This window comes from Sus scrofa, chromosome 2 (assembly GCF_054392235.1).
Source record: "Sus scrofa isolate SSC_HxYL_T2T_F1_AM1 chromosome 2, Sscrofa_HxYL_maternal_Yorkshire_Landrace_v2.0, whole genome shotgun sequence".
Taxonomy (NCBI): Eukaryota; Metazoa; Chordata; class Mammalia; order Artiodactyla; family Suidae; genus Sus; species Sus scrofa.
In genome coordinates this window covers 87,169,187-87,195,618 of record NC_139384.1, presented here as the reverse complement: position 1 = coordinate 87,195,618, position 26,432 = coordinate 87,169,187, and the positions used below count along the sequence as shown (strand labels likewise).

Below are 26,432 nucleotides of genomic sequence, written 5' to 3'. Positions count from 1 at the left end.
GAAAAAACCCCAAACCTTGGCCCCCACCCCGGCTTTCCCTGAAGATCCCCCATTGGGCCACTAGAGGTCAGTGTTTTGATTTTTGAAACCAGGAGACTATTCCCTGGGGCATCACAAAAAAGAAATTTAGGGAGTTCCCGTTGTGGCGCAGTGGTTATCGAATCTGACTAGGAACCATGAGGTTGTAGGTTCGGTCCCTGCCCTTGCTCAGTGGGTTAATGATCCGGCGTTGCCGTGAGCTGTGGTGTAGGTTGCAGACGCAGCTCGGATCCAGGGTTGCTGTGGCTCTGGCGTAGGCTGGTGGCTACAGCTCCGATTCAACCCCTAGCCTGGAACCTCCATATGCTGCAGGAGCGGCCCAAGAAATAGCAAAAAATTTAAAAAAAAAAAGAAATTTAGGAAGAGGGAGCCTCAAGAAGCCCAGGTTTATTAGACAGAGAAGAGCATGTAGAGCCCTCGTTCTTGGGGAAGACCTCTTCCTTGCTGAGTGACACTAAGCCCAGGCAGTCACTGCTTCTGCTCGGGTGAGGGTGGCTGCCCTGACACATCAGGAGGAACTTGGCCCCCACTGGACCCTGGCAGCCACTCCACGGGTGATGGCTGCCTCTCTGCAGGTGAGGGCTCTACCTCCATCGGCTGCTGGCTCGTGGATGATTCTCTTGCACTTGGTGGTAGAGTTTCCACTGGAGCAGCAATGGTTGAGTTGGAACCTGGCACGGTCCCCTCCTTGGAGGGCCCGAGCTCCTTCTGCCAGATGTATGGCCAGTTCTTCCAGGACAGTTTTGGGATCTTCCAGAGGGATGGAATCTCCTGCAGTGGTGCTGCCTGGATCTTCAAAGACAGCTGGCTCGAAGGCAGTGACTGGCTTTCATAAAATGTCACCTGGCTCTCCTTAGATGACAGTGACCTCTCCTTGGTTGGTGGCAGACCCTCAGGCAACTTCTCCTGCAAAGACCCAGACTGTTGGTTCAAGGAGAGGGCTGAGCTTTTGGTGGGAGGGTTCTGGTTTTCCTGATAAGGAGCCGACTGCCCATCCACAGTCAAGAATGAGCTCGCCTGGGAGGCAGGCTGCATCTCCTCGGAGGACACCTTCCCCCGGTACTGGTGCCGCTTCCTTCCCAGGAACGACATCTTCCTGGAGGACCAGAGGGATTCCTTAATGTTGGAGGACAGCTCATCAGGTGGGGTTGTGTGATCAGAGAGCATGTCACTGTTGACCCCTGGTGACCTCCGCAGAATTGTGCCCTGTGTGATGAGGTCCGCATAGCCCTCCCGGTGGGAGAAGGCATAGCTGGAACGCCGGGTCCTTGACTCCCGGTGTAAGTAGGGCATGGGCTCCACCACAAAGACCTCTTCACTTGGCGTCTTCCCCTCCTCCTCTTCCTTCTCCTACAGAGCAAAGAGGGGATCAGAAGCCATCTGGCTCCCAAGCCGTGTCAATTGTTTCCTGATCACCTCTTCTCCAAGGGGGACCATTCAGAGTCCTTGGCCACCATCGATTGGCCAGGGTCTTTCTTACTCAATTGCCCCAAATAGAGTCCTCCCTCGGACCTGACTTTGGACCAGCCAACCAGAGTCCTTCCCTGGAACTTAACTCTGGGTCAGACCCCCTAGGCACGTTGGGCACCCTCTGCCGGCAAAGCCAGAAGAGGTTAGCCTGGGGCAGCCAGGTATCAAGCCTATGTGGCTGAAGGTGGCAGGTTTGTGGCCCTGTCTTAGTCCACCATTCCAGTCAACTCTGGAGCCCATTCCAGCTGCAATCCATCCATCTAGGTTTTGGTTGCATGAGCCAGTAAGTCTCCGCCCCCAACTTTTTTCATTGTGGTAAAATATGCATAACATAAAATGTACCATTTTAACCATTTTTTAATAGTTTTTTTTTGGTCTTTTTGTCATTTTAGGGCCGCACCTGTGGTGTATGGAAGTTCTCAGGCTAGGGGTCTAAGTGGAACTGTAGCCGCTGGCCACAGCCACAGCAACACCAGATCCAAGCTACATCTTCAACCTACACCACAGCTCATGGTAACTCCGGATCCTTAACCCACTGAGTGAGGCCAGGGATCGAACCAGAAACCTCATGATCCCTAGTCAGATTCGTTTCTGATGTGCCATGACAGGAACTCCTCCTTTCTTCTAAAGACTAATATTCCACTGTATGTATATATCATATTGTTTACCCGTCATCAACTGATGAACATTCGGGCTACTTCGAAGTTTCCCCTTTTGCCTACACCATTTCCAAGTCATTTCTGTCACCTCAACCCTCAAGCCCTAGTTACTTCATGCCGAGAGACCAGGTCACGTCAGCAATGGCCTTTTTCGTGCTCCCACTGCTTCCACCCCCAGAAAGTGCAGCTTCCCCTTAGGGACCCTGAGGCCTGTCATTGAGCCCCCCTGGGGGTACTGGGTGTGTGTTTGGGTCTCTATCCCCTGAACCCCCAACCCTGTGTCTCCTTGGAGTCCCTGCTCCCAGCAGAGGCTCTGGCTGCCAGGGTTCCCCCTCCCCACCCCCCGCCCTGCACCTTGAGTGGTGGCCTCTTGAGGGCTTGGTAAATGACACGGAAGGCCAGCACAGGCAGGGTGTTCAATGACACATTCAGCAGGATCACCAGCAGGATGGGGGGTTGGGACAGCACATTGAGGTCAGCGTCTAGAGACAAGGAAGGGTCACAGCTGGCCTGGGGTAGAGCCTTCCCAGAGCCTGCCTGGTGCCCCACCCCCACCCCATCTGCTTCCCCTCCTCCCCACCCTCTCCGCTTCCCCTCCCTTCACTCTTGTGCAAATTCTCAAAAGAGGTTGACACTCCCTGCACACACACAACTCCCCCCACCTGCATGGCCAAGGAGAGCGAGGTTCAGAGAGGGGCAGAGAGGGTGTTCCAACCGGGTCCCCCCACCCTAGTGGCCCAACCCTACCAGGGGCTCACACAGAAATGGGAAGGTCTTGGGGGAGATTTTGAAGAGCCAGATGCTCTGGGTGAGGCAGGTCATGACCACATAGAAGCAGAGGCTGAAGAAAATGGCCAGTATGGACAGGACCGTCCAGTACTTGATGATGAGGATGACCTGAAAAGGGAGAGGGAATTAAGGAAGGTGGGCTGAAGCCCGGGATGGAGCTCCATGGGGAGGGTAGGAGCCCGGCACTGGGAATCTGTGAAGGGACGAGTCACTGAGCAGGGAGACCTCAGTGTTCCTCTGAGGCCCCTGGGGGTGGGCAGAAGGGCAGCCACGCCTACCTCCATGGTAATGGACAGCAGGCCTGACAAGGCCACCACCACCGCGAAAGACTGGTAGTCACTGAAGCTGACAGGCCCGGCTGAGTCATGGCTGATCCACAGAGTCATGAAGAAGTTGACTAGGGAGGTGGCCATGCCATGGCCAATGGCTTGGAGGAAGACCCAGTAGTTGAAGAGCTCATCCTTCTGGCCTACAATGTACAGCTCAGGCAGCTCCAGGCTCTGCTCAGCACTCACATCCTGGCAGGTTGTGGGGTGGAGAGGCTGGCTCTTGGGACCAGTGGGGACATCCTCTACCCTACCCTAATCCCCCAGAAGAAGGTGGGGCAGAGACAGGAGCATCTACAGGGAGGGAGGAGCTGCTCACCTGCTCGAAGAGCCCAATGTAGAGAACCGGGAGGGTGGTGTACAGCAGGTTGAAGAGGGCCAGGAACCAGCCTTCATACAGAGGCTGGGGGTAGGGGGTGTGGAGATGGGGAGAGGAGAGGGAGAACGCAGTGAACCTTCAGAGCTAACTGGCCAGAAACAAAATCAAATCTGTACCCAAGGAGTCCCACCCAAGCTAGGTCGGCACCTGGAGTGGATTCCAGGTGAGTTAGAAAGTCAAGTTGCAGCCAAGGCTGGGATAAAGATCAGGGCTGAATTAAGTGATCAGGACTGGAAGATAAAATGCAAAGAGAAAAGGCATGGTCTAATTCTCTTTTTGTGTGTGTGTGTGTGGGGGGGGCATTGGTGCACCCACACCATGCAGATTTCCCGGGGCAGGGATGGAGCCTGTGCCACAGCTGCAACCTGAGCCACAGCAGTGACAATACCAGATCCTTAACACACTGAGACACCAGGAATTCCTTCTAATTCTTTTACAGCAGCATCTTTGAGTCTGTTTTAAGTGGGTGATCTCAATAAATAGTTACAGGAGGGCAAATGACTACAGAGTGTGTTTTTAGAGAATTTTCAATTTAGGAAATTACTGATGAAGAAGAGTTGGACAGGATCTCCCAGACAAACAGTACAACTCCCTTCCCAATGCGTGAATCCAGACCACTTAAAAGAATATCAGTTTCAGTTCCAAAAACCACTTTCTGTGCATTCTGGGATTGAGCAAATAAGAGTCAAAGTTTCTACCAGAATCAAGTTTCTCACTGTTGGAGATAAGAGTCACAAATGAGGACATGGAAAAGGCTAAGCTGAGACTTGTTCTGTGGGTCTGGAATCAGAGTTATCAGTGTGAACTCAGACACACAAAGATAGGTAGGTGGCTGTGTATAGATATAGATGTGTGTCTAAACATGGGTTAATGTGTGTGCATTTCCTAGCTCTGTCTGCTAAGAGGGTAATGGCATCCCAGTAGCAATAAGCACCCCCACACTTTGAGCTTGGTGTCTAATTACCATTCTCTAGTGAAGATAAATGGGGCTCCTTATGGGAATGGCTCATTCCAGGCTTGGGGCAGGGAAAGGACAAAATGGGCCTGGAAGCTTAAGTAGCACCAGGAATTGAGGATGTGCTCAGAGAAGAGCAGGCACATGTCAAAGGGGCAAATCAGGGACAATCTGAGCAATAAAACATAGAATAAAATAAATATCCATGAGCCCATAGCAATCAGAATCGATAAGTGAATGAATAAGTTGGGGAGAAGGAGCAGTTCTTCCTATAGAAGAATACTAACTAACAAATGTAGAAAGACTGGACACCATCCCCTCTAAGATCAGGAACAAGACAAGGATGCCTGCTTTCACCGTGGCTATGCAGCACAATGGAAGTCCTAGCCAGAGCAATTAGGCAAGAAAAAGAAAGAAAAAGCATCCAAGTTGGACAGGAAGAGGTAAAACTATCTCCATTTGCAGAATCCCATATGCAGAAAATCCCAAAGGATTCACAGGAAAGCTACTAGTGCCAATAAACAAATCCAGCAAGGCTGAAGGGCACAGATAAACACACACACAAAATTGTGTTTCTACCAGCAATAAACAAGCTCAAAAGGGAATTAAGAAAACAATTGCATTTATAGTAGCCTCTTTTTTTTTTTTTTTTTTTTTTCTTTTTTGGCCACCCCATGGCATATGGAGTTCCTGGTTCAGGGGTTAGACCCAAGCCACAGTTGTAACCTAAGCCGCAGCTGTGGTACTGCCGGATCCTTAACCTCCAGCTGGAGATCAAACCTGCATCTCAGTGCTCCCAAGAGGCCACCAATCCCATGGTGCCACAGTGGGAATGCCTATAGTAGCATTTTAAAGCATAAAATATCTAGAAATAAAAAGTAAAACAGAGCAGTTCCCATGTGACTCAGTGGTTAAGGATCCGGCATTGTCACTGTAGCAGCTTGGGTAGCTGCTGTGGCAAGGGTTTGATCTTTTTTTTTTTTTTTTTTTTTTGTCTTTTTGCCATTTCTAGGGCCGCTTCTGCAGCATATGGAGGTTCCCAGGCTAGGGGTCTAATCGGAGCCGTTGCCGCTGGCCTACACCAGAGCCACAGCAACGCGGGATCTGAGCCGCGTCTGCAACCTACACCACAGTTCATGGCAACACCGGATCCTTAACCCACTGAACAAGGCCAGGGATGGAACCCTCAACCTCATGGTTCCTAGTCGGATTTTTTAACCACTGAGCCATGACAGGAACTCCAAGAGTTTGATATTGACCCAGGAACTTCTGCATGCTGTGGGTGCAGCAAAAAAAAAAGTAAAACAAATACATGTTTGGGAAGGGTGCTGCCATAAAGCTTCCTCTCCAATACCTGGGTATTAGTGACAAGGAATTCCCTCCCTCTTGTGGCAGTCTATTCTCAGACAATTGCCTTATATACAGACGCCACTGCCCAAGGAGTCCCCTAATATTCTGCAGAGCACATGTAGTAATCACCATGATATTGTCCAGAGTGTTGAAGCCAGGGGCCCACATTCTTATTCTCTGGGGTTCAAGCTCTCATTCTCCCTGCTTAAAGGATGTCCATTTGGAGCACCTGTCTGGCCATTGCCTCAAAGTTCAAATTTGCCAAATTTCCCTGAAAATGCTCAGCACAGAGCTGGCCATGAAACATTGCCTCCCTTTACCTGGAATCTATACCTCTATGAATGCAGCCAAATAAAAGACTTTGTTGCTCTGTGACTTCAGGCAAGCTGTGCCCCGTGTGGGACCAGAGTGGAAGCCTGCCTGCTGCCCCCAGAACAGCCCCAGAGGGAACCCCCTTCCAGCACACCTGGGCAGTGAAGCCACTGTAGAAGGAGAACCAGATCTGGACCATCATGCTGGCCAGTGTCTTGTAGATGAAGTAGCGCAGGAACTTGCAGACCCGCATGTAGGACCAACGTCCGTGCACCAGGAGCAGCCGCTGCAGGAAGTGGAACTGGGCCAGCACGTAGTCGCTGTTCTGCACCGCCTGCATGCCCTCCTGACCCGCCAGCCCCACGCCAATGTCCGCAGCTGCGGGGGTATATGCAGCCGGTCAGAGCTAGGCCCCCCCAGTGCACTGCCCATCACCCACCTGCTGGTGGCCCACAGGCCTCCCCCACCCCCGGCCCCGGCCCTGCTCCCCATCACCCACTCTTGATCATGTTGATGTCGTTGGCACCATCCCCAATGGCCAGGGTCACCACGTTCTGGTATTTCTTGACAAGCGCCACAATCAAGGCCTTCTGCTTGGGCGTCACGCGGCAGCAGATGACCGCTTGGCACTGGGAGGCCAGTTCCACAAAGGCCCGCTCTCGCCGCTCCTCGGCACTCTCGCTGGTGGTGGAGTCCTTGTCTTGTGATGCCAACCCCGAGTTCCTCAGCTGGATCCCAAGAGTCCGCCACATCAGGGACAGGCGCCTGGCCTGCAGAAGCTTCTCCTCGCCAGGCTCCTGCCACTCTTCTGTGTCCAAGGTTGCCTTCTGGACTAGGGCCCGGGGCTCCTTGCGCAGGGACAGCAGCAACTGGTCCTGGTCCGTGGGGGTTGGAGGGACATCACCTGCTGCACCCCTTCCCTCCAGGACACCCCTGACGGGCCCTCCTCCCAGGCTGGGCCTGACCACATCCCCACTTGCTCCAACACCACTGAGAACCATCTCGCGGTGAGGCACTTAAGGCCCTTTGCCTCTGCTTGTCCAACACGGCATCTGGGAGCCTTTTGGTGGGGGGCCCCCCCAGCCCTGGCCCACGGCTCCTCCCACCCATTCCCATGTCCCAGGGCCCTGCCATCCGCCCTGAGCTGACACTGACCAGGAACTCCCCATTAATGACCAAGGCGATCTTGACCTGCGTTGGGAGCTGGTTCTTCCGGCGACCCTTCTTGCCACCCTGCAGGTTGTTGTTGTTCTCCCAGTAGGACTCCAGGATCCGCCTGCGGGGGCCCAGCGGGGGCTCAGCCCTGCCAGCCATACAGGCCCCCTGGCACCCAAACCCCGTGCTGCCTGGGTCTCCCCAGTGCTGCTTGGGAGCCTGGCCAGGCAGAGGCTGAGGGCACTCTCTGCAGACCCTAGGGCCACACCTGGGCTGAGGATGCCCTGCCACCACCCTCAATCCCCCAACACGGGTTCATCCGCCAGACCCCCATATCTTACAGTATCTCCTTCTCTTCCAAAATGACCATGTTCTCTGAGAGCAACTGGCAGGCAAAGCCGATGTTCACAGCTGTCTCTGCAAACCAGTCAGGCTTAGCCCCCAACAGCCTGTTGCCTGAGGGCCTCACCCACCCTGCCCATCACAGCAGCCCACCCCTTCTGCCCCTGCCACTATGATTAGTTCAGAGTAGGCATGTGCTCAGGTCAGCCAATGAGAGCCAGCCCTGAGACTGTGGTTGCAGCTCTGAGCATAAATGGGTTCCACTGGCCTGGCTGGGCTGCAGACAGGAGGTGAGACTGGGGCCAGGGCCAAGGGATCATAAGGCACATCATACCTAGGGCCCCAGGGAAGTTTTAGAAGCCTACAAGAATGACTTAATTTCTTAACAAAAAAAAAAAAAAAAAAAAAAAAAAGAACATAAAAATCCATCCTGGATATTTCTCTTTATGCCAGCACAGCTGTCAAACATCATTTGAAATATTTTGGGAATTCCTGTCGTGGCTCAGTGGTTAACGAATCTGGCTAAGAACTATGAGGTTGTGGGTTCGATCCCTGGCCTTGCTCAGTAGGTTAAGGATCTGGCATTGCCGTGAGCTGTGGTGTAGGTTGCAGATGCAGCTCAGATCCCGCATTGCTGTGGCTCTGGCGTAGGCTTGGCAACTACAGCTCCGATTAGACCCCTAGCCTGGGAACTTCCATGTGCCATGGGTGTGGCCCTAGAAAAGACAAAAAAAAAAAAAAAAAAAAAAAAAAAGACAAAATATTTTGTGTGTATGTGCCTCCCACCTACAGAAGTACTAAAGCAGCCCAGCTGGCGCCCATGCCCAGGGGGGTGTCCCAGAGAGGCCTCAGGGGGTGAGAGAGTCAGGGCTCCAGGGCCTGAGACCTGAAGTTCCAGGCCAACTTGGCCACTAGGTAGGTGGGCCCCTGAAGCAGTTGCCCATGCTCTCAGAGCCCTGCTGGTCCATCTATCATGCAAAGGTGATGAGGGCCCCACCTCATGGTGCTGCCAGGGAGCCAAACACTCAGGAGGTGCTCAGCATAGCACTGGACACCCAAGGCTGGTGCCCAGGGACCCCGGCCTTTTCCATTGCTCCCAATCCTCCCTTCCCAAGGACGAGGTGGATGGCAGGGCTGAACGCAGACCAGGTGTACGGGTCCCACCCACCTCCCTTCTCTCCATGCTGGAGCGGCCACCCTGGGACCCACCTTGCTTGTCCCCAGTGAGCACCCACACTTTGATGTTCCCCTGCTTGAGACATTTGATGGTTTCAGGGACACCGTCCTGGAGCCTGTCCTCAATGGCTGTGGCTCCCAGCAGCTGGAGGGTGACGGATGGTGACAGACTGAGCAGGGACATGGCTCGCTGGCAGGGCTGAGGGTATGGAGTGGCAGGTGCGGGCACCCCCCCCCCAGCTCCACCCACCTGGAGGTTCTGTTCCATCTCCTCATACACCTGGTGCAGGGCGTGGGCCCGATTCTGAAGCAGGATGCTGGCCTCCTGGTGCCGCTGGCGCCACTCTTCGTATGTGTCCTCGTCCACCTCCTTGTAGGCCAGGCACAGTGTCCGCAGGGTCTGCTCTGCAAAGGACTGGGGACCAGGCAGGTACCCCTTTGTCACCACCTGCCTCCCAAGGCGCCCCTTGGCCCTTCTCCCTCTTCCTAGGCTCATCCAATATGCCCCCATCCATAGTCTGTCCTCCCCAGAGGGGGCTGGGCTCACGGGCCATTGCTCCACACTGGCTTGGGCTTAGGCCCCCAGATGCCTGGCTTGGTTTTGCCTCCAGGCCTTGCACCTGCTGTTCCCCCTGCCAGGAACATTCCCGCCCCGAACCAACCCCCTATGATTTTCAATGGAAAAAATTCTTTTTTTTTTTTTTTTTTTTTGTATGCCCACAACATATGGAAGTTCCTGGGCCAGGGACTGAACCCAAGCCACAGCAGTGACCATGCCAGGTCCTCAACCCACTGAGCCACCAGGGAATTGCACTGTGGCAAATTCTAACTATTCCTCAAGGCCTTCAGTGAAGCCCTGGCAGACCACTCCCAGGCAGGGCTCCCCGAGCCTTGGACCCCTCTCTCTGTCTCCTTTTTCAAGGGGCTGAGGCCTCTGGAAAGGGGGAAACGGGAAAGGTCCTGTGGGGCTTTGTCTGTGGCTCCAAAGGAGACCCAGAGCTCTCTCACCCCAGGGCTGCCCTGGGGGCCTTCCTTCCCTCCTATGGCCCAACTCAACTGTGCCCCAGGCTTTTTGCCACAACAAGGGGGTGGGGTGCAGGTGTCGTTTGAGATCCAGACTGGAGGTCTGCTTGAGGGCTGAGCTGGGACGTGACAGCAGCTCCCTGGGCATCAGGAGCTCCAGGCAGACCTTTGTTCCTCTCATGCAGGGTCACCCGTCTGCTCACCGTGCCATCTCGTGCCACTCCGGGGCTCTGGGTCTCCTGAGTTCTGGGTCAGAAACCAGGCACCTGCCCCACTCCTCCTGTCCCCCCCCGGGGGTCCCAGAGGGTCAAGGCTGGGCCAGCACCATAGGATAGTCCCAGGTTAGAATCGGTATAGGAACAGCTCCCTGAAGGTGGGGAACCTATGGCTGAACCTTGAGAACCAAAGGATCCTGAGCAAAGAGTGGAGGAAGGCATCAGGCAGAGGGGTTTGCATGTGCAATGGTCCTGAGGCAACAGCAGAGCATGGAGGAGACTGCAAGCCAGAAATTGGGGTTCTGGAGGACCCCTGGGAGGAAGGAGAGACCAGGCTAGAGAGGACAGCAGGAGACAGAAAGACAGCCTGAAAAGCTGGGACTAGGGGTTTGGGTTTCACCCGCAGAGAGGAAAGATTTGGGCTAGAAAGGCCTGAGTGTGTCTTAGAACCTAGGCCTGGCTGGGAGATGGGGGCAGCATCCAGGGCAAAAGCCCAGCCATAGGGGCTCCTGTGACTCAGAAAAAGACGTCCCTTCTGGGAAGGCGCAGCTTGGAATTTGCCTCCTTCTCAGCCCAGTGTGTGTGAGTGTGCGCGCACGTGTGCATATGTTGGACAAAACAGTGCGCAAACTGACCAAATGTACATGGCCACCCTGGGTACCCGAGACCATTTCTCTGCCACTCTCCTTCCTCCTCTGCCCTTCTCCTCTTGCCCCTGTGCCCTTACCCTCCTATCCCTGTGCCCTCACTCCTGCGCATCTCCCTTCCCTTCTGAGAGGGACTCACGGCCAGGGCATCCTCTGTGGTCCACTCCATTGGGCCTTTCTTGTGCAAGCGCTCATAGATGACCGTGTCAGCACCTTTGGTGTAGAGGTAGATGGAGCCTTCGGGGGTGCGGACTGTGGAGGAACAGGCCCGGCTGCCCACAGGTGCTCCCCTCCCCACCTGCCCCCACCCTGGGGCTGCGGACACTCACCGAGCACTGACATCCGCTTGCGGATGCTGTTGAAGTCCATCATGGCCAGGACCTGGTATACCCGCTCCTCCCCCAGCTCCATCAAGGTGATGCTGTCCTGCGTGCGTGCCAGGAACACATAGCCGAAGTTCCGGGCTGCTGTGACCAGTGCCTCCTCGTCTGGGGAAGCTGCCTGATACAACAGCTGGTCTGGCCAGGAGTGGATAGGGGAGAGGGCAGGGGGCTGGGAACTTGCCCTCCATTGGGGACCGGCCATCCCTTTGCAGAAGGGCCCACTTCCATCTCCTTAACACAGGGAGAGAGGACACGGACATGGACACAGAAAGTGTCCCACAGGCATTTGCAGGATGTCAGTCTCCAGGGCCAGTATAACACCTAAGCCCAATAAGGGAAGGTGGGTGGGTGGGTCCGGGTGGGTCCCAGTCTATGTGACCTTCTCCTCCCAGCAAGGAGTTTCACAGGGACCTGAGCACCCTCTAACCAGATGGGAGGTGCCCTGATTCTTGCTTGGGCAGGAGAGCATCTCGGGAGCCCAAGACCGGGGCACCCTCAGGGCTGGCTCACTGTTCTTCTCCTGCACCATCACGGTGTGGCAGATGGCCAGCACACGCCAGAACTCGCGCACTGTCTGGTCCTTGTTGGCTCGCACGATGCGCAGGAGTTCTGCATCATGGAATAGCAGCTTCCCATCGGCAAACTTGTTCCAGCGGTAGGGGTCCTCCTGGGGGTGGTGGGGGACAGGCCAGCCCTGGGTGGGTCATTGTCCATCCTCCACCATCCAGGGCTTCAGGGCAGGCATGGCTCACCTTGAGTGGGGTCTCTTCTTCCTCTGAACCTGGGAAAAGACCCTGCTTCAGGCCTCAGCTCCTAGGACCTGCTGGGGGTCCCGCAGCCCCCCTCCCCAGGCCAGGCTTCCTGAAGCCATCAGACATAGCTGGACCAGCCAGGTCCGGGCTCTGGACCCAGCACCTCAAACAGCCAAAAGTCCCAGCCTCAGTTTTGCCTTCTGTATGGAAGAGAGAAAAGATGCTGCCATGTGTCCCCGGGAGGGCCCAGAGTGGGGATCAGCCCTGTGGAACATGTTTGGTTTGATCTCCTCATGGTATCTGTTAAAAATTGGGACTTGGCCATCTGCTTTGAAAAATTAGGTGGTTTACCATAAAAATATGGCTCCATGGCACGTCTAGAAACATCAGCAGTCTGGCCTGGTGTTGGTGCCACTTGACACAGGCCCCATTGCCCCCCATCCCCCCAAGACCCCGGCTGAGGGTCAGAGGCATGTACCAGAGGGCATGGGCCCAGGCCTGTGTCTTGTGCTGGTGACGACCACCACACCCAGCTATTGACGGTGGGGGGGGGGGTCATCTGTTGGCTCCTCACCTAAACCCCATCCACTACTTTTAAACTAGACCAGGGGTTGGCAAAATATGACCCACAGCACCAGCTTCTGTATGGCCTGCAAAAACCAAGAATGCTGGTCACATTTCCAGAGTTGCGAGAAAACCAAAAGAGGAAAATTATCTTGTGATATGTGAAGATGCCATGAAATGCAAGATTCGGAGTCCCTGTGAGCAGGACATGCTTTCCCAGGACAAGGGCCAAACTCAGAGATGGGGGAGGCCTGAGCAGCCCAAAATACTTACTCCTGTGTCCTTTACAGAAATAGTATATTGAACCACACCCCCCTCCCCACCTCCCCACCCCTCGCCAAATGTGTTGAAGCCATTTGGCAATGGTTCTGGGGCACAAATCTGGGGGGAGGTTGCTGGGTGCAGCGGGGCAAGGGGGTCAGGGCGGGTCCCCACCGTAGATAACGCCATTGATGCAGCACTTCTTGAAGGTCATGATGTTCTGGGTGAGGGTGCCCGTCTTGTCAGAGAAAATGTACTCCACCTGGCCCAGCTGGTCGTTGAGGCTGGTGCTTCGCGCTTTAGCAGGAAAGTCCTGGGGCTCGTAATACATGTGCACGTCCCAGTTGATGAAGACGCTGTTCCCCAGGTAGATGAACTCGGCGCTGCCAAGGCAGACCACCCTGTGGTCACACCCCGGCTGGCAGGGACCTTCCCTCCCACGGCGGCGGTGGCAGGGCTGATCTGGGGCAATGGGCGGGGCGAGGAGGCGGGGCTCACATGATGAACATGGCCATGGGCACCATGACGCTAAGCAGGATGAGGAAGCCCCAAAAGATGAAGAAAGTATCCATGTCCTCGCTGCGGTCGTGCTTGGCGGACACGTAGTGGTGCGTGGCCTTGAACTCCTTCACCTTGAACCGGAAGCCCAATGTCAGGGCCGCGGAGATCACTACCATGCTCAGAAATATCTGCTCAGAGGACCAGAGGGGGCACGGCGTGAGAGGCACGCGGGCGGCAGGCAGTTAAGACACCCCGGAACTCACCAACTGAGACACGTGCTCTCAGTGTGAGGGGACAGACACAGAGATGGGGCGGCCCCCAACTCTGTGTCAGGTTGGGGCAGGGGGCCGAGGTTGGGGAGGGGTTGGCAGCCCCAGGAAGAGGGGTATTTGCAGGGGTTTTGCTTGGCTTAGCGGCTGTTTTGTGTGTGTGTGTGCTTTTTTTGTTTCTTTTCATTTTTGGCTGACCCGCAGCATGTGGCATTCCCCAGCCAGGAATCAGATCTGAGCCTCAGTGATCACCTAAGCCACAGCTGCAGCAACGCTGGATTCTTAACCCACTGTGCAGGGCTGGGAATTGAACCTGCATCCTAGTGCTCCCCAAAACGCCACTGAGCCCTTTTCGCCATTTTTTTTTTTTTAATAATAATGGCTGCACCTGCAGCATATGTAAGTTCCCAGGCTAGGAGTTGAATGGAAGCTGCAGCTGCCGGCCTACACCACAGCCATGGCAATATCATATCTTTAACCCACCTAACAAGGCTGGGGATGGAACCTGAATACTTGGAGAGACAGCATTGGGTTCTTAACCTGCTGGGCTACAAGGAGAATTCTGCGGCTGCCATTTTTAAAATTACTCCTTCAGGAGTTCCCCTCTTGGCTCAGTGATTAAGGAACCCAACTAGTATCCATGAGGATGTAGGTTCAATCCCTGGCCTTGCTCAGTGGGCTGAGGATCCAGTGTTGCTGTGAACTGTGGTGCAGGTCACAGATTCGGCTGGGATCCGGCATTGCTGTGGCTGTGGCATAGGTCAGCAGCTACAGCTGTGATTTGACCCCTAGCCTGGGAACCTCAATATGCTGCAGGTGCAGCCATAAAAAGACAAAAAGACCAAAAAAAAAATCATTTAAAGTTACTGTTTCAAGGGAACGATATCTTGTCACTTATGATGGAACATGACAGAGGATAATGTGAGAAAAAGAATGTATATGTATTTGTGACTGGGTCACTTTGCTGTACAGTAGAAAACTGACAGAACACTGTAAACCAACTATAATACAAAAAATAAAAATCATTAAAAATATAAACAAATTAAAATAAAATAAAATTACTATTTCAATAACTTTTTTTTGGCCACATCTGCAGCATGAGGAAGATCCCAGGCCAGGGATTGAACCTGAGCCACAGCAGTGATCTGAGTTACAGAGCCACTAGGGAATGCCCCCCTGCCCCCAGAACTTTTTATAAAGATGAAGTTGATTAGGCATAAAGTTAAGGCTTGCTAAATGTTAACGGAGGAGAGGTGAGCATTTGATAATCTCCTGTGGGTTTGGCAAATGTCAGGATCGAATATTATTTTATAAAAACTTTTTTTTTCTTTTTTTTTTTTTGTCTTTTTAGGGCTGCAGCCATGGCATATGTAGGTTCCCAGGCTAGGGATCGAATTGGAGCTGTAGCTGTTGGCCTATACCACAGCTATAGATAGCAACGCCAGATCTGAGCCACATCTGTGACCTACATCAACAGCTCGAGGCAACACTGGATCCTTAACCCACTGAGTGAGGCCAGGGATCGAACCTGCATCCTCATGGATGCTAGTCGGATTCGTTTCCGCTGAGGCACGACAGGAATTCCAAAAAAAGCTTTTTTTCAAATCATCATTTTAAGAAAAAGTTCTCTGGTCCACAGACCTACCATGGAGTCAGGCTGCATACTTTGCAGAGGAGGGAAGCTGAGACTACAAAATGATAGCCCAGGCTTCTGTCTGTGGTTGGGGCCCTTTCTCTCCCCTCCTCCATGTTCCCCCACCCAGGGAAGTGGCTTGGGGAAGCTCACCAGGACCACCAGTCTGTTCATCAGATGGTCCAGCTTGGTTCTCTTCAGATGGATCTTGCCACAGTTTTTCATGATCTTTGTGTCAAAACCTGCAGGGTTTCCATCCACCTAGCCATCAGTCCACGCAGGCATGCATTCATCCATCCATCCATCTGTCCATGCTTCCATCCATTCATTTGTCCAAACACCCACCCATCCATCTGTCCATCCATCCATGGATCCATCCACCCAAGCATTCATCCATCCATCTTTCCATGTATGCATCTGTCCATGCATTCATCCATCTGTCTGTCAATCCATCCATCCATCCATCCATGCATGCATCCATCCACCTGTCCATGCTTCCATCCATCCATCCACCCACCCATCCATCTGTACATGTATCCATCCATACATACATCCACTCATCTGTCCATCCATCCATCCATCCATCCATCCACTCTTCCATCTACTCATCCATCCACCCTCTTCCCTTCCCCTATCACCCCCCATCTATCTATCCACTCGCCACTCGCCCCACCAGCCATCTTTCCATCTACAAACAGCCTAATTTTTCCAGTCAAAACAAAGGCACTGGCTCAACACATCCGTTTCATTTTAGAGAAACTATGCCAGGAGCCCCTCATCCTATGGCAGTAGACATGCAACAGCCCGGCCTGCCTGTGACTTTTTGCCAGTGACATCAAGGCTCTCACCCACCCGCCCCCGACCTGGGCAGTGCACACCCCGGGTCTGCAGGGTGGCCGTACCGGCGTAGATGACCATCCCATAGCAGGTGTCTGTGTTCCGGATCCTGCAGCCACGCAGGAGGATGTTGCCGCTATCCAGGGGATATTTCTTGCCCTCCCACTCCAGGCACCCCACGAAGTGGTGCATCCGGCTGTTGGGCTCCTCACACACCACTTTGCCTGTGGGAGACCTGGCCGTCAGGGAGCCAAGGGCACGGCTGGGCTTGGCCACACCCCTCCAATGTGCGGTGGGGGACATGGAATATTCGTCACTCTCCGGCCAGGGCCACCCTCACAGGTCCTGCACTGCCCCAAACCTGACCCACTGGCACCTCTACTGCCACCACACAGCCTCCTCCTGGATGCTCCAGAGCTGGCCCTTTCCAGTCTCAGGGCCTGTGTGTGTTCTGTTCCCTATGGCAACGTTCACATCTCCTCAGGGAAGCCCTTCTTGATCCTCCATCCAGATCTGGTCCCTCCCCTGCTGGGCCCCTTCTTCCTGGTTAAAATCCTGGGAAGGCACATTGATTCTTGCAGTGGTATCATCAGTGTCTGTGAGGTCCAGGAGTCTCACCTGAGCTGGGGACCCAGGCCCAGCACCTAGCACATAGGAAGTGCTCAGTAAATGAGGGAGGAAGGAAAGGACTCCCAGGTCCAGAATCCTAAACCACAGGGGACAAGAGCAGGGCATGGCACTGAGTTCCCCATAAGGCAGCAGGGATGGGCTTGTCCACCAGCACCCTGAGACAGTGTTTTTTTTTTGTATTTTTTTTTTTTGTTTTTTTGACAAAACCAGCCCCAGGTGCAAAGGCTGGCCCAAGGCAGCATCTGGTGGGTGGCCTGGGACCCAGGAAGGGAGTGAGCTGGGGGGTGGCTACAGGGCCCTTGAAGGCCCCTTGCCTGACCCCCTTCCTTCTCAAGGGCTGGAGCCCAAGTCTGTCCTCAATGTAGAAAGGAAAGCTATCTGGGGAGGGGCAGGCAAAGGACGGAGGAGCCCATGGAGCAAGCCCTCGCCTCTCATCACTCCACTGAGCCTCAGTTTCCTCCTCTGGAAAAGGGTCATGCTTTGCAGGAAATGCCATGGCAGCTGGAGCAGGTCAGGACCCAGACAGCCATCAGGGTAGGTACAGCCACCCTCCACTTGAGTTAAGACTTTTCCCCAGATTCATGAACAGACGTGCAACCAGTGGTTAGATGCTGGGGTTGGAAAGATTCTGGTCTGCTCCAGAACCAGTTAGAGTAACTTGCCTTTGCAATACAACAAGGAGATAATAATTGTAATAGTGATAACAAAGTATCCCTGTGCTAGGCTCTGGCAAACAGGAACTGGATCCCTAGATGTGAACTTTTTCTTTCTTTCTTTCTTTCTTTTTCTCTCTTTCTTTCTTTCTTTCTTTCTTTCTTTCTTTCTTTCTTTCTTTCTTTCTTTCTTTCTTTCTTTCTTTCTTTCTTTCTTTCTTCCTTTCTTTCTTTCTTTCTTTTTTGCTTTTTAGGGCTGCACCCACGGCATATGGAGGTTCCTAGGCTAGGGGTCAAATCAGAGTTACAGCTGCTAGCCTATGCCAGATCCACAGCAATGCAGGATCCAACCCGCATCTGTGACCTACACGACAGCTTGTGGCAACACTGGATCCTTAACCCACTGAGTAAGGCCAGAGATGGAACCCGCAACTTCATGGTTACTAGTCAGATTCATTTCCACTTCACCACATCATGAACTCCTGAAATGTTTGTTTTTGGCCCTGTCCAAGGCATGCAAAAGTTCCTGGGCCAGGGATCGAACCCACACCACAGCAATGACAATGCTGAATCTTTAACTTGCTGTGCCACCAGGGAACTCATGAAATGTTTTACTTTCCTGGGGGAAAATAAGAAACTTGTAGGTGTAGGACAGTTGCCTGTCCCTGTGGGCTCTCCCACCATGCAGATGAATTGCTCGCCAGTCCCCACAGACTGCCATTTCAAGTAAATAACCAAAGGCATTTGCTTTAAAGTGGTCACGTGTTAAAAATAAAGTATAACATCAGGGAGTTCCCTGGTGGCTTAGCGATTAAGAATCGGCCATTGTCACTGTTGTGGTTTGGTTCACTGCTGCGGCACAAGTTTGATCCCTGGAGCAGGAACTTCCACAAGCTATGAACATAGCCAAAAAAAAAAAAAAAAAAAAAAAAAAAGTAACACCTGATAAAACACTGCAGCACCTATTGTAATAACAGAAAATGCCTCCACTTCTCATGGATTTGAGGGATTGGATATAGGCCTAGAATAAGCCCATCTCTGAAAAGCCATCCCAACCCCAATAGTCTGGGAAAAAAAGGAGAAAAAGAACAACGGATAGAGGGGGCTGGAAGATGCCGCCCAACACCCCCACCATATCCCGTTACAACCCCCAGCCCAGCAAGCTGGCAAACCTTTGCTCCCACTGCACGAGATGGGGGACACAGGGGCACAGAGGGGTGGAGGAGTCTGTCAGCTCTCACCTTGGAAGGATGCCATCTTCCTTATGTTGGTCAGTTCATGGTGCGTGATTGTCGGGGCCTGCCTGAACTTCAAGTTGGTCTCCCTGAGGATGAGAAGGCCAAAGGTGAGGACAGACCGTGCCTGGGCAAGGCGTCCCCAGCCTCCTTCCAGAGTCACCCACACATTTTCCCTTAGCACCCACTGTGCTCCAGCTGCTGAGCAGGAAGCGGAGGCCCAGAGAGGGAGGGGGTCTTGCCTGAGGTCACACAGGGTGTTTCCCAAAGGGGTGAGGCAGACCCTAGGCCTTCTTGTTCTGAGGGTGGTGCCATGTGGCACACAGTGGGGCTTCCAGAAGTGGTGGTGCAAAGGTGAGTCCCTTCCCCTGGTTTTGTCTTAGTGCCCCTGCTGGCACTTCCATCCGTGCTCCCAGGGCAAAGGGCCACAATATCCAAGTGGGCAGGGTGGGCGGCCACCAGGTCCCCAAAGCCCTAGTGCCGACCCAGTCTCACCCGTCGATGTCAGCTGTCTCCACATAGCACAAGCTGCTGGGCTCCGTGCTGGCCAGCAAGACTAAGTCAGCCTGGGGTAGGGGTGAGGTGGGAGGAGACGGAGTTGTGCATTGGGCTTGGGTGGGGTGGGGAGGAAGCTGCCCATAGGGCGCACAGGGGGCAGCCCTCCCACCTGAGCACCCCAGCTCACCGGGACAATGCTGTCCTTGTGCAGGCAGACCAAATCTCCCACACACAGATTCTTCCATTTTCTCCACAGGAAGCTGCATGGGTGGGGGTGGCACGGGTGAGGGGGTGGCTCAGCCTGGGAAGCCCCAACCCCCCTCCCGCCTGCCCTAGAGGGCCTGGAAGAGGGGGTGCAGTGCAGACACCCTCTGGTGTTTTGCTTCCCACCTGCAGGTCCCTGTCTACCAGCCCTGGGGGCCAACCCCTGAAGGATTCCCTGAGCCCCTCCTTCCCACCCTCCCTTGGCTCAACTCTCAGATCCACAAGGGTGAACAATGAATGTGGCTTCAGCTGCTGCCCCTTCATAGGCCCACCCCAGGCCTGGTAGACAGCAGGTGCCTAATAACGCTGGCCTTGGTCCCCCCCCCAGGATGTTCAGGAGCATGGAGGATGCTGGATGATCTTCCAGGCACCCCTCTCAACAGTGTCCACCTCCGACTCTGCTGGCATCCCTGCGCTCCTCCTCCCACCCCGGTATGGAACCCACACCCACTGCGGCAGCCTCACCTCTTCCCCACCAGGATCTGGCATGGCCTGTTATTGATGGCCCTGTCGCTCCTGTGTCGCCCCTGGGCCAACAGAGGGTAAGTCAGAGCAATGCTGCTGCCCCGCACACTGCCCAGGTGCCCTGCTAGCGAGCCCAGGCCCTGCTGCGTCCGTCCAGCCATCCTGCTGTCCGCCGCAGCAGGAGGGCACGTTCCGCCTCCTGCCCGCGTGGACACCAAAGCCAGGTGCTGTGGCTGGAGGGCCACTGGCACTTGTCCCTTGTGACCACAAGGCAAAATGGGCACAGCCCACCAAGGCCACTGTGCCCACCTCCCATGGCTTGGCCCCCTCCCACCATACCCAGGGTCCCACCTGTACCCCCGCCCCTCCTCTCCCCCTCTAGGGCCCTGCTTACAATGTCATCCACTAGGTCTCGGGTGGCTCGGATGGTGAGGAGGCAGACCAACGGGGCGAAGAGAGTGAACCAGGGCAGTGTGGAGATCTCAGGGATGCCCTAACATGAAGAGTGGGTGACACCGGCCCATGCTCCCAGGCGCCTCCACACTGCCTCCCCGGCCCTCCCACCCAGCACACCCTGCCTCTCAACCTAGCATCCCGTGTCCCACCTGCTGACCACCTGGGTCCAAGGTCCGCTCCCTTCTGCCTGGACCTTCTCCCCACAGTGCCTCTTCCCCTTCCACGCCTTCTCCTCTAGGAAGCCTTCCCAGTCCCAAGCTCCTTCCCTCCTCAGGGCCTTGGTGCTCACTGGTTCTCCTGCCTGTAACCCTCAGGGCTGAGCTCCAAGAGGCCCCAGACAAATCCAGGTGGGAGTCCCCATCCCCATCACTGGTTCCCACCACATGATTTAATGACAGTCACCCTCACCAGTCCCTGAGGCACCTGAAGACAGGTGTTCAAGTCACTAAGTCCCCAGTGCTCAGAATAGAACCTGCATACAGTAGGTGCTCCATAAATATTTATTGGATTGATAGATAAAAGCGAATGTCTCACTTTACTCAGTACAGGATAAGATTCTAGACGGGTGTTGGAGTGTTCTGGAAAATGTACATCCCACATAGGGCTCCACCCCTGCCCCACCCATCACCACCTATGATGGGCCTGATGCCAGGAAGTGACGTGGTGGGTCCCAATTCCCTGATCCTTCCTCCTTGTCCTCTAGGGTCAACTCAGCCTGGGGACCAAAGGAGCCATAAGGCCTTCTCAGACCTGGAGGAGCCACCCACAGACCCTTATCATTCAACATATAACTGCGCCAGGCCCTGGGCCAGGCAGTGGGGACCCAGCTATGAGGGTGTCCCAGTGTGTGGGAAGCCAGACACTGTCCCAACAACCACATAGACACACATGCAGTGGAACCACCCTGGGTCTACAGAGCCACATGGGAAGGATGGGAAGGGAGGGCTCCCCTGGAGGAAGTGACTTGAACAGTTGGAAGGAGTGGGCACAGGTGCTGACACCTGGAGCTGCCCCCACCTGCCCTACCTGGAGGACGATGATGAGAAGGAAGTAGAGGTTGGACATGCGGTGGAACTGCTCATACAGGTTCAAGGGCAGGAAGGAGAAGACGTTGTACTTAGCCGTGTGGATGGCATTCCTCTGGAACAAGAGCCGGTGTGGGGGCACTGGCCAGGCAGGGACCCCCCTGCCCACCCGGCCTTGTCCACACTGGGTGCAGATTCAGTGAGCCGAGCTGTGACCCCAGGGCTTCCCAAAGTGAGACCCATGCAGGGGTTTCAGGTGGAGCCTGTGGACACACTGCCCTGCAAAGGTTACATATTAACTGATTTCGGGCAGAAGAGACACGTGAAGCTCCAGCCCCGGACCAGTGATTCAGTGAGGACGGTGTCGAGGTCAGTGCGCGGGGCCTGCCCACCTTGTACTTCTTCCTCCACCAGCACAGGAAGGCCTTCTGCTTGAACTGCCTGTTGTAGGCCTTGTTGTTGGCCTGCACCTCCCAGGTGAACGCTGGAGCGGGAGACAACAAACACAGGCTAACAACACCCTGGAGGAGGATAATGGGCCCTCAGGGGATCTGGCCGTAAACAGAGGGAAGGTCCACACTGCCCCTGCACACAGCAGGCGCTCCACTCAGGGCACCCAAGTGGATCTGAGGGGACCCTGAGCCAACCCTGGGCCCTGGGAGACCCATTCACTCCCATTCCTTCTCTAGAGGCATACACTGAGGCCTGAGGACAGGCTGCAAGGCAGCTGAGGCTCTATACCCAGCCCAGAGAGTTCTGGTTCACAGCCCCTGCATCCTGAGTCCACCTTTCAGTCATGGGGTTTTGAATCATCGGGAGTCCAACGAAAATGCCACGCTGTGCCTCTCACGTCCCCACTTCAGCCACTACACTTTCTTTCTTTCTTTTTTTTTTTTTTGCTATTTCTTGGGCCGCTCCCGCGGCATATGGAGATTCCCAGGCTAGGGGTCCAATCGGAGCTGTAGCCATCGGCCTACACCAGAGCCACAGCAACGCAGGATCCGAGCCGCGTCTGCGACCTACACCACAGCTCACGGCAACGCCAGATCGTTAACCCACTGAGCAAGGGCAGGGACCGAACCCACAACCTCATGGTTCCTAGTCGGATTCGTTAACCACTGCGCCACGACGGGAACTCCAAGCCACTACACTTTCTAATGTCGCTTGGCTTGGTCCACCCATCCCCTCCCGCACCACCCCCATCTCTACACTGGGCCCCAACAGGCACCTGAGTTCTTGTCCTCCTCAAGTTCTTCTCGGTACACGAGACTGCCCATGCTGGTGGGGCTGTCGGGGAGAGGGGCCTGAGGTCACATAAGTGGCCCAGCCCTGACTGGACAGTGCCCATCATTCCACCCTTTTTGAACTGTTGCATCCATCTGCTGTCCTCTCCCCAGCCAGTCGCTGGCTGTGTGTCCTTCCCTATTACAGCTGGTCAGTTGGCCACTGCTTCCCACCCCCACGGCTCCGTAGGACCAGGCCCCCACAGCTTCTCCTGGGATAACAGCACCCGTGCCCTCCCCGGCTGCTGCCCCTCCTGCCCCAACCCCAACACAGAGCACAATGCCCAACCTGGCCAGGTGCTCGGTCAATGTTTGCTGATGGACTAAACGGGGTCCCTGGGTTCTCCATCATATCCTGAAGCATGTATACGAGGGCCAATGTGCTCTGAGAGGTCTGAGAATGGTCTCAGAGCAGCCAAGCGTGATGGAGAAGACAAGGGGACACCAGACTTCCACAGAGCCTGGGAGTTTCCCATCAGTTAGTTCCTGGTAACCCCTAGTCCCTCCAAGCCACCCCCAGCACTCGGCAGCTCCTTCTTCTCCATGACCCAGCCCCACTGTTCCCTCGGCCAGGAGCACCCCACCCGAGCACCCCACCCGCTGACCTGGCCAGAGCCTCCTCACCCTTCTGCTCTCAGCTCATACTTCCCGGACCGCCCAGGCTTGTTCTGGCACCTCCTCTGGGCTCCCCCTCTGCCTGCAGTGTCCCCCATCCCAGTTCTGATCACCCTCACTCCTCTGCTTCTTCCCCTGTCTGGGCTGCCTGCTGAAATTGGAACCTCTAGGTCAGGGACTGCTGGCGTCTGAGTCACTGGTGTCCCGGGGGGCCATGGAGGGAGGGCCTGGCTCAGGGCCAGATCTCATGCTCCTGGGAGCCCAAGCAAGGCCCTCGCCCATTCACCAGATGAGGAAAAGTAAGGTTCAGGGTGAGTGAGGCTCAGTCAGTGGGGCCCAGAGACAGGGGGAACCCGGCCGGTAACAGAAGGTGTTGGAGGGATGCTGATGGCCAGAATACACTCAAAGTTTATCTGGGGCAGGAACACCCCCCTTCCCCGCCGCCCCCGGGCTTGCTTCCTCCTCACTCGCACTCTCAAGCTCGCCAGAACGCCCACCAAGCCCCCCGGAAATCCGAGCATTGCCGTAGCGAAGCAGCGTAGGGTTCGATGACCAGTCCACCCCCCTACGCCCCGAGGCCTCCCTGGACCGGGAGATCCGGGTCCACAGGACACTGGGCGCTCGGGAGCCTGTCCGGACCCCGCCCAGCGCGAACCTCTAGGAGGCGCCTCCTCCGCCGCGGCTATGACCTGTAGCCCTCAGGCTGGGCGGAGTCCAGAGAGGGTGCGCAGGCGTCCGGGGACGCACAGCTGCAGGAGGACCGCCGTTCACCTGCGCGGGCCGGGGCGGACGGGGCCGGGCTGCCTGGGGCGGTCCACGGGCGTCCAGGGCGACCGACGTGGTGGAGCTGTTAGCCCAGTTCCAACGGGCCTGAAACGGGCGGCGCGGGCTTGCGCGGGGTGGGGCGGGGCCTAGGGGCGGGGCCGGGTAGATGAGGGCGGGGCCATGGCTTGTGGGCCAGAATAGAGGCGGGGCGGGGCTAGGGGGCGGAACCTGCAGAAAGCGTGGCCTGGGGCGAGGTCAGGGCATAAGGCAGGGCCGAGCAAGGCCTTCTAGCCCAAAGGGGTCAGACGTGGGCAGGGCCGAGGGGCGAGGCGGGGCAGAAGGCGGGGCTGAGCGTGACCTCGAGGAACCTGGCCCGAGGGAGAGAGGCCAGGGGTCGGGGAGGGGCAGAATACCGGGGTAAGCGGAGACTTGCAGGATGGGGTGGGGCCCCAGGGAGCCTTGACCCGGTTGCGCCGGACCTTGCAGAGAAGGTGGGCGGGGCCCTGGCAGAGGCAGAGGCAGTGGAGGGTCTCTGGAGTGATGGCAGCCTATGGGTGGGCCAAGATGGGGGTGCTTGTAGAGAACAAGGGGTGTCAGGGCAGGGGCGGGCTGAGGCTGAGGTTGAGGCTGAGGCGGGTCAATGGGGAGGATCCTTCACAGCCGGGTAGCATGGAGGGGGTCTTTATCTGGGCTTGGGTTATTAAGGGCCTGGTCATTTAGGAGCAAAACCTTGTAAAGCGCTGGGTGGGGTGGATTGGACCCTGCTGAGGCTGGGCGGGGCAGGTGTTGGTTTGGGGCGCAGAAAGGACTCATTGGAAATCGCTGGTACAAGTGGATAGATTCTGAGTTGCCTGCCTGGATTCTCATTCATTCATCCTGGTCCAGTTCAGGGAGCATCTCCTATGCGTAGGTGCAGTGTTGGAGGCCAGGCTGGGGGAGGCTCTTAGAGCCCAGGAAAGAGCCCATAAGGTCCTGGTCTGGTGTGTGCCCACCCAGGGTGGGCTGGGCTCTGGGGGCCTTCCTGAAGGTACCAGAGGGGTGGGAGCCAGCAATGAGGGTAGGGCAGCGTTCAGGCCAGAGTGGGGGACTTGAGCCAGGGCAGGAGGTTGTGTGGGAGGCTCTAAGGAAGGTAGTGTCCACCTAGGAGGGGCAAACTCGGGGGGACAAGAGAGATGATTAAGCTGTTTTTCATAGTCTTTTAGGAACCCTCTGAAGGACAGAATTAGAAAGGTATTGGACAGGGAGTTCCTGTCATGGCTCAGTGGTAACGAACCCTACTAGGATCCACGAGGACGCAGGTTGGATCCGTGGCCTCGATTGGTGGGTTAGGGATCCGATGTTGGCTGTGAGCTGTGGTGAAGGTTGCAGACTTTCAGATCTTAGCCGATGTGGCTGCAGCTCCGACTCCACCCCTAGCCTGGGAACTTCCATACCCCTCAGGTTCGGCCTAAAAGTAAGAAAAAAGAAGAGAAAAAGAAAGAGAGAGGGAGAGAAAGAAAGAAAGAAAGAAAGAAAGAAAGAAAGAAAAGGGAGTTCCCGTGGTGGCGCAGTGGTTAACGAATCCGACTAGGAACCATGAGGATGCGGGTTCGGTCCCTGCCCTTGCTCAGTGGGTTAACGATCCGGCGTTGCCATGAGCTGTGGTGTAGGTTGCAGACGCGGCTCGGATCCCGCGTTGCTGTGGCTCTGGCGTAGGCTGGTGGCTACAGCTCCGATTCAACCCCTAGCCTGGGAACCTCCATATGCCTCGGGAGCGGCCCAAGAAATAGCAACAACAACAACAACAAAACAACAACAAAAAAGACAAAAGACAAAAGAAAAAAAAAAAAAAAAGAAAGAAGGAAGGAAGGAAGGAAAGAAAGAAAGAAAGAAAGAAAGAAAGAAAGAAAGAAAGAAAGAAAGGAAGAAAGAAAGAAAGAAAAGAAAGAAAGAAAAGGAGAGAGAAAGAAAGGGAGAAAGAGAGAAAGGGAGAAAGAGAAAGAAAGAGAAAGGTAGGTAGGTAGGTAGGTACTGGGCACTTCCACCACCCTTCCCTGCCCCCCAGCCTTGGGCTGGGTCCTTCCCTCTGGCCCAGCCTTGACCCAACAGACCTTTATGCCTGTCTTACTGCCCAGTCCTCCCACCTGCCTGGAGTGGGAGCATCATCCAAGCTGATGTTGAGTGAATGGGTGAATGATACGGGTGAATGATGTGGGTGGTGACAGCACACAGGAGCTGACCTCCCATCATAGCAGCAGCCTCTCACTCCCATTTCTTGGGAAGCCCTGGGGTGCCAGGTAAGCCCCTTCTTCACTTCACTCATTCAGCCAGCCCTACCCAGCAGTTACTGAGAAAGACTCTGGGGGAGGGGCTTGGACAAACTGCTCTAACAGCCTCTTGAAGAGACCTCATATAGAGCATCTGTGAGGAACAGGTGGGGGACAAATTTCCCCTGGGATGATGACAGAGAAGGGAAAACATGGGTTTGCAAAGGCTCTTCTGTCTCCAAGAGCCAGCAGGTTTGACA

The 26,432-nt window shown here is 55.2% G+C and overlaps 1 protein-coding gene across 50 annotated transcripts; it reads right to left on the bottom strand.

Annotated features, from left to right (window-relative positions):
• Positions 1-394: 394 nt before the first annotated feature.
• Positions 395-24,033, bottom strand: ATP8B3 (ATPase phospholipid transporting 8B3). Of its 50 annotated transcripts, none has more exons than XR_014836643.1 (28): positions 23,817-24,033; positions 22,492-22,550; positions 21,656-21,784; positions 21,265-21,378; positions 20,177-20,275; positions 19,783-19,844; positions 19,241-19,313; positions 19,051-19,121; positions 18,562-18,644; positions 16,103-16,261; positions 15,354-15,442; positions 13,296-13,486; positions 12,972-13,180; positions 11,973-12,001; positions 11,731-11,887; positions 11,167-11,355; positions 10,977-11,089; positions 9,203-9,367; positions 8,986-9,097; positions 7,776-7,851; positions 7,435-7,555; positions 6,779-7,154; positions 6,434-6,657; positions 3,603-3,686; positions 3,236-3,426; positions 2,927-3,065; positions 2,523-2,650; positions 395-1,389 (listed from the first exon to the last, which is right to left on the bottom strand). XR_014836643.1 is itself a non-coding variant. In XM_021084217.2 (28 exons), exons 4-28 carry the CDS (start codon positions 21,301-21,303, stop codon positions 508-510), a joined length of 4,110 nt encoding a protein of 1,369 aa, XP_020939876.2. In that variant the 5' UTR covers positions 21,304-21,378; positions 21,656-21,784; positions 22,492-22,550; positions 23,817-24,033; the 3' UTR covers positions 395-507. The 50 variants fall into 50 exon arrangements, 46 of the variants coding, with proteins under 46 accessions (XP_020939876.2, XP_084866402.1, XP_084866399.1 ...); XR_014836641.1 differs by having other exon boundaries at positions 21,656-21,747; XR_014836644.1 differs by having other exon boundaries at positions 23,933-24,033.
• Positions 24,034-26,432: the final 2,399 nt, after the last annotated feature.